We start from the raw sequence: 6590 nt of genomic DNA on the forward strand, positions 1-6590 counted from the left end.
TCACCCAAATGTCCAGGGAAGAGCATTCTAAGCTGAGGGGGCAGACGGTGCAAAGGCTTCATCCTACTCCATGGTGGGGCCACCAGCTTCCTTTTGCCCAGATTTTGTACATGCCTGTCTTGTGCTGTCTTCCTTTTATCTTGTGTTGTGGGTTTTTTTTTTTTGTTTTTTTTTTTGGTATCATCATTCTTGTACTAGAGGCCCCTTGAAGGCACTAGCTGCATTTGACCCAGCTAAATGTCCCTCACTGGGCTTTGCACACACTGGGTGATCATGGCACACAGTAGGTGATCATCAAGTGCAGGCGGTATGGAGGGACAGAGGGATGATGAGCGGTTGTACCGAGGGGCAGGCGGATGGACGGAAGGGCGAGGGGAGAAGCTAATGGGTGTTTCTGGCCAGCCTGCACCCTCTAGCCTCTTAGGCCTTGTTCCTTCCTTCTGCTTCCCTCTCCCTTTCTGCACCATCTCCTTTGTCCCCTGGTTCAAGCCCTCCGAAAACCTTCTTCTCCCTGTCCTAAGGGCTGTGCCTGGCTTTTGTGGAAAGCAGCTTCAACCTATCAAAGGTGAATGAAAATGCAGACGGTAGCTTCGACTATGGCATCTTTCAGATCAACAGCCACTATTGGTGCAATGACTACCAGAGTCACTCGGAAAACATTTGCCATGAGGACTGTAAAGGTCTGGCTGGGGTCCCAGGGCGGGAGAGGTGAGAGAATGACTGGGGTCTACTCACAGGACTTCTCTGCCCACTTGACGCCCCGGGATGCCCCCAGAGTCCAGGAATACCTTTGCTGAGCAGAGGACTTGACTAGTGGCTGTAATGCTCCTCACTATTAAGTGAGGAGACTGTCCGGTGTGCGGGCTCCAGAAAGCTCCGCACGGCCAGTGGCAGAACATCGCAGCGGCCAACATTTACTGAGAGTGTGTTCTATACTGAGCGCTTTACATGCCAACTTTTCATGTGCTGGAAAGTATTATGATCCCCACTTTACAGATGAGCAAACTGAGGCTCAGAGCACCAGTGCCGAATGCCAGACTGGTGGCCCTGAAGGCTCAGCCCTAACCATCAAGTACTGACTTTGGCTGATAGTCAGGTGGATTAAAGGCCAAGTGCAAACTCCCCACCTCAGAGCTGCCCTGAGAGGCTCCACAGGCCCATGACTTTGTCCCTCACTCCCTCCTTTGTACTCTGATCAATATCCCTGGACTCTTCACCTGAAGAGCCTCTCTCATTAGGCAAGATTTACCTTGGCCTCTGTGCTGCCTGTTTTGACATTTCCTTTCCCTAGAAACCCTCAAACGCGGAGCAAACCACCCTCTACCCTAGCTAGGACGCGTGGTAGTAAACATACATTTAGTCCTGCCCCCTCCTGCCTCCACTGCTGGCCACCCTTGACCTCCAGCAGCCATTGTAGGGGTGTCTAAATGAGCCTCTGGGAGGGAGCCCTTGCCTAATCTGCCCCTGGGTGGCATCTGCCAGTGCAGGGAGAGCTGGGGTCTGCCTCAGTCTCTGGGACTGTCCTCTGTGTTCTCACGGGTATTCTCTGTCTCCCTTTCAGAACTGCTGAGCCCCAATCTTCTCTCAACCATCAACTGCGTGAAAAAGATTGTGTCTGGAGCAGGAGGGATGAAGAACTGGTGAGGAGGGCACTGTGGGACTAAGTTTGCAGGCAGAGCCCCGAGAAGGATGTAGAGGCAGAGAAGGGACAGGAGGCAAGGAACAGACCCCTTCTAACAGTCTAGAAAATGTGGGATAGCGGCAGGGCTCGGACCTGGGACTTATTAACAGTCCTATTAAAACTGCTTTGGACACGGTGACAAAGCAAAGACTGTCAGTGAGCTTTTCCTGACAAGTTTCTCCTTCCTCGTGCATTTGCTTCACTACTTTCAAGAAAGTAGTCCGCACTCCACAGGACAGACCGTGGCTGCCCCCATGTAAATGGGCTAATGTTCTGAGCAGCCACGAAGGCTGGCTAGTCTCAGCCCCAGTCCAAGTGGCTGAGATGGAGAATCTGATGGGTTCAGTTTAGACCCAGTGTCCCCACTTGGTTCAGTCAGCTGTAGGGGTAGGAGCAGCTGAGCAAAACCATCACGGTGGCCACAGGCGGCCCCTCTCCATAACTGGCAGCCACGTTTTCTACAAAAGGTGTGTAGCTCTTCAGCTGGGCAGATACAGATACCCCCAAAGCTGTCAGCTTGCCAGTGGTAGGTGGTGCAATGGCTGCTTCACTTTTCTGAGCTTCAAACTGGAGATGTATGCATTTATAATACATATATATATATATGATAAATGGTTGCCTCTATAGGAGGCTGTAAGGATGGAGAGAGTTAAGTGCCTTGTCTACTCTAGAAACACAATGTAGAAGAGATGCTGACGACTGACAACTATTAGAGATGACCCTCTCCGGAGGGAGAGTCAACGGCTGCACCCGAGATTGACTGATGGATTGATTATTTATTTATCTTTTCATTTGTTTAGTGACTCTCAGCCCTGTAAAATGGCGCGCTCCCCCTTCGGGGGTGGGGGTGGAGATGAGGATTTGAAAATGCGGGAGCATACTGAACCAGGGAGGAGACAAACACCAGAGATAAGAGAAATTTAAAGGAAGGCTCAGAGGGGCCACTGGGGGCCAGACCAGAGAACTAGGGATGAAGGGGATTCTGAGCACTGCTGTGCGTGAGAGACTCACTGAGCGCTGTAGGAGGTAGGAAGCAAGAACCCAACCTTCTTCTCTCCACAGGGCGGCATGGAGGTTGCACTGTGCGGGCCGGCCACTCTCCTACTGGATGACGGGATGTTACAAGGGATGAGACGGGTGTGGAGTCAGTCCAGCGTTCCTCACTTCTCACTTGGGAATTCTTCATTTCTTCTTCCTCTTGCCTCCACTTCGCGTTATTTTCTTTCCTTCCCATTTTAAAAAAGAACTGACCGGAGCCCCAGGAATACATGGTTTCCTAGGGCTTCCTCCTTGTAGCCACCCAGGCCCAGGCCTCTGCTTCCTGACTGCCATTTGCAAACCAAGAGAGGACCACAGTGAAGAAGTTTTTATAGTTGGGGAATTATTAAAGCATTCCTTGTGCAAAGAATGTGTTGATTTCTTCATGTTTAATTCCAGATATATTCGGGGACACCTGGGTGGCTCAGTCAGTTAAGCGTCCAACTCTGGCTCAGGTCATGATCTCACGGTTCATGGGTTCGAGCCCCGCATTGGGCTCTGTGCTGACAGCTAGCTCAGAGCCTGGAGCCTGTTTCGGATTCTGTATCTCCCTCTCTCTCTGACCCTTCCCTGCTCACGCTGTCTCTCTCTCTCTCTCAGAAATAAATAAAACATTAAAAAAATTTAATTCCAGGTATATTCCTACTATATACCTAGTATAGTAGGAGTGCTAGAGTAGGTACTAGAAGGAAGATAAAACATAACTATTGTTCTCGAGGTGTTCATCAGCTGCCTGGAGAAGCAGAGACATCCACAAATAATGAGTACAATGAATGAGTGGATAAATACAATGGATAATGAAATGGGTAATAAAATCTACAAGTTTTGGTGTGAAACAGTATCATGATCCCAGTTATTCCTCCAAAGCCAACAATTTCTTTTTGCTTATTTATTTTGAGAGGAGGAAGGGGCAGAGTGAGAGGGAGAGAGAGAAAGAAGCCCAAGCAGGCTCCTCGCTGTCAGCACAGAGCCCAGGCGGGGCTTGAACCCACGAACTGTGAGATCATAACCTGAGCCAAAGTCGAGAGTCTGATATTTAATGACATTTAACCGACTGAGCCATCCAGGTGCCCCCAAAGCCAACTATTTGAGTAAATAGCCCAATAAAGAGTATTAATCACAGCTATCCTCTATCAGCACCTCCTCATATAAGTTTTAGCATGAAAAATGAAGGTCCCGGCGCCTGGGTAGCTCGGTTGGTTGAGCGTCTGACTTTGGCTCAGTTCATCATTGCCCAGTTTGTGGGTTTGAGCCCCGTGTAGGACTCTGTGCTGACAGCTCAGAGCCTGGAGCCTGTTTGGATTCTGTGTCTCCCTCTCTCTCTGCACCTCCTCCATTTGCACATTGCACTCTCTCTCTCTCTCTCTCTCTCACAAATAAATAGTAACAAATGAAATCTGGCCATGTGTAGCAACATGGATGGCACCTAAGGGTGTTATGCTGAGCGAAATAAGTCAGGCAAAGGACAGATACCATATGTTTGCACGTATAGGAGGATGAGGAGGAACTTAACGGAGGACCATGGGGGAGAGGGAGGGAGGCAAACCATGAGAGACTCTTGAATGCTGAGAACAAACTGAGGACTGATGGGGGTGGGGCAGAGGGGGAAGGGGGTGATGGGCATGGAGGAGGGCACTTGTGGGGATGAGCACTGGGTGTTGTATGGAAACCAACTTGACAAAAACTATTTAAAAAAATAAAAATATTAACATTGAAATAATTTTTTAAATGAAGGTCATATTTATGGGATAATAAAATGGAATCGATTTTGTCTTATGAAAATATATTTTTTTAACCCTGATTATATTGTCCTTTTCTTGTTTTGGCAAAGACTGGTGAAAACTTCACCACAGACGGACACAAGTCTGAAGACCACTGTTCAGAAACCTCAGGAGACTTATTTTGTAAGGTCCCTTATGGCTCAGACATTCTAGGATTAAAATAAGGATCATTAGGATCTACTTTCCCTCTCAGTGTGTTAGTCTTCAAAATAGCTATTTGGATGCCTAGAACAGCCCTTTTGCACAAGCACCATGAGCTCCAGTATTGGTGCCCTACTTGGCCTCACTCTTTGATTTTTCCGAATTTATCTCTCCTTCTTACCCTGCCTGCCGAACTCCCACATCATCTCCCCCCCACAAGCACACACATATACCCATTCACCAAAATCACGTAGGAAAATCAGGGAATGCTTTTTAAGGATTTCATTAATGGCTTAATGAGTTATAGTTTGATTTTGCATATTTAACATTCATGAAAACATTCTTAAGCCAAAGGATGGCATCTTTAGTGGTCATTTCCCACACGTAAGAAATGTAGATTTTGAGTTCTGTAGGTAACTTACTGCTAGTAGTCTAAATCTTCTCCCGGAGCGAAGAGGAAGCAGGCTGCTATAAAATTGTCCATACCCAGGGATCCTGTAAGCTCACTCTTTAGACTCTACTGTGAAAATACACTTGACTAGAAGCACTAAACCTGACGACATTGAGGCAACGGAACTGCGCTAGGGAAAGTAGCAGCAGAGACCCGCCCCAGAGTGGGAGGGGCGAAGGAGAGGTCGGGAGGGCAGCCCCCCGCTCCACCCCCGGCGGGCTGGCCCCGCCCCTCGCAAGAGCCCCTTTTTAAAAGGCGCGGGCCCGCGTGAACCTTAGTCGCGCATGCGCAGTGGTGGTGGGATGGCGGAATTGATCTCTTTGGCGGTTCCCGCCGAGAGTGACAAAACCTTGCTGGTGTGGGAGCTGAATTCTGGACCCACGGCCGAGGCCTTGCATGTGAGCCGAGCCAGGATGGAGGGAGGGATGGGAATCTTCAGTCTGGCTTTAGCCCCTCGCCCGCCTTGTAGTCTCCGCCGAGAGGAATCTTAGTTCTAGAGGCGACCTTTGCAGTTGCATGCTGCCTTCTAATGCTTCTCGAATCCTAGGATTTCAGAGAGAAGTCTGTNAGTGGCGCGTCCCGGTTTCTATGCCATCATCAAGTTTTATTCAGCAAAGAATGCTTATAGAGCGCAAAAGGCATGCGACCAGAAGCAGCTTTTTCAGAATTCTCCAGTGAAGGTGGGTCCAAGTAAGAAATTCCCAACTCCCCGGGGGCGAAGTGTTGAATTCAGTACTAACAGGCTAGGGTTTGTACAGCGCTCTGGTTTACAAAATGCTTTTCCATGCATTGCTACACTGATCCTCCGGTTTCCCTGGGTATTTGATTTGTTTTGTTTTTTTTCAGATGAAGAAACTCGAACTCACGATAATTAAGTGACAGACTTAAGGTTCATGACAGTAACTGGAAGGTAGAGGTCAAACCCAAACTTACTGATGTTGAACCCCGTGTCAGTTTTTGCTGCGCCTTAACTTAATAAATCTTCACGAAAAGAGTCTTGTTTCTATTTACTATTATGTAGATTTTAAAAATTTTATAACGTTTTTATTCATTTTTGAGAGGGTGTGAGGAGAGGGAAAGAGAGAGAGGGAGACACAATTGGAAGCAGACTTCCAGGCTTTGAGCTGTCAGCTCAGAGCCCGATGTGGGGCTCGACCTCACAAACCCTGAGATCATGACCTGAGCTGAAGTTGGTCGCTTAACCCACTGAGCCACCCAGGTGCCCCTCTATTTTGTGGATTTAAAATGACAAACTCTTTTATCAGTTTTATTATAAAGGATGCTTCATCGTCATCATCATCACTCTCAAACTACCTATTCAGAATTCTCTTCAATTCCCAGAAAAATGGTTAAAACATTCTTGAATACACCGTAAAAACTTATTCCATACCAACATGCTGTCCATTTTACTTTTCCAAAGCCCCAGAATTATATTTCATTATGTGCCTTGACCCAATCACCATTTCCTTATCAAGGGCCATGTCATTTCCTTTGTTGA

General features: G+C 47.9%; 1 protein-coding gene across 1 annotated transcript; it reads left to right on the plus strand.

The window, feature by feature from the left end:
• Positions 1-521: 521 nt before the first annotated feature.
• LYZL6 (lysozyme like 6) lies at positions 522-3102 on the plus strand (the record flags this gene model as incomplete). Its single annotated transcript, XM_077753793.1, has 3 exons — positions 522-680; positions 1562-1640; positions 2744-3102. Coding segments are annotated over 3 exons (308 nt in total), but the record flags the coding sequence as incomplete, so codon positions are not given.
• Between the last annotated feature and the right edge of the window lie 3488 nt (positions 3103-6590).

This window comes from Crocuta crocuta, unplaced genomic scaffold (assembly GCF_008692635.1).
Source record: "Crocuta crocuta isolate KB4526 unplaced genomic scaffold, BGI_CrCroc_1.0 scaffold2778, whole genome shotgun sequence".
Taxonomy (NCBI): domain Eukaryota; kingdom Metazoa; phylum Chordata; class Mammalia; order Carnivora; family Hyaenidae; genus Crocuta; species Crocuta crocuta.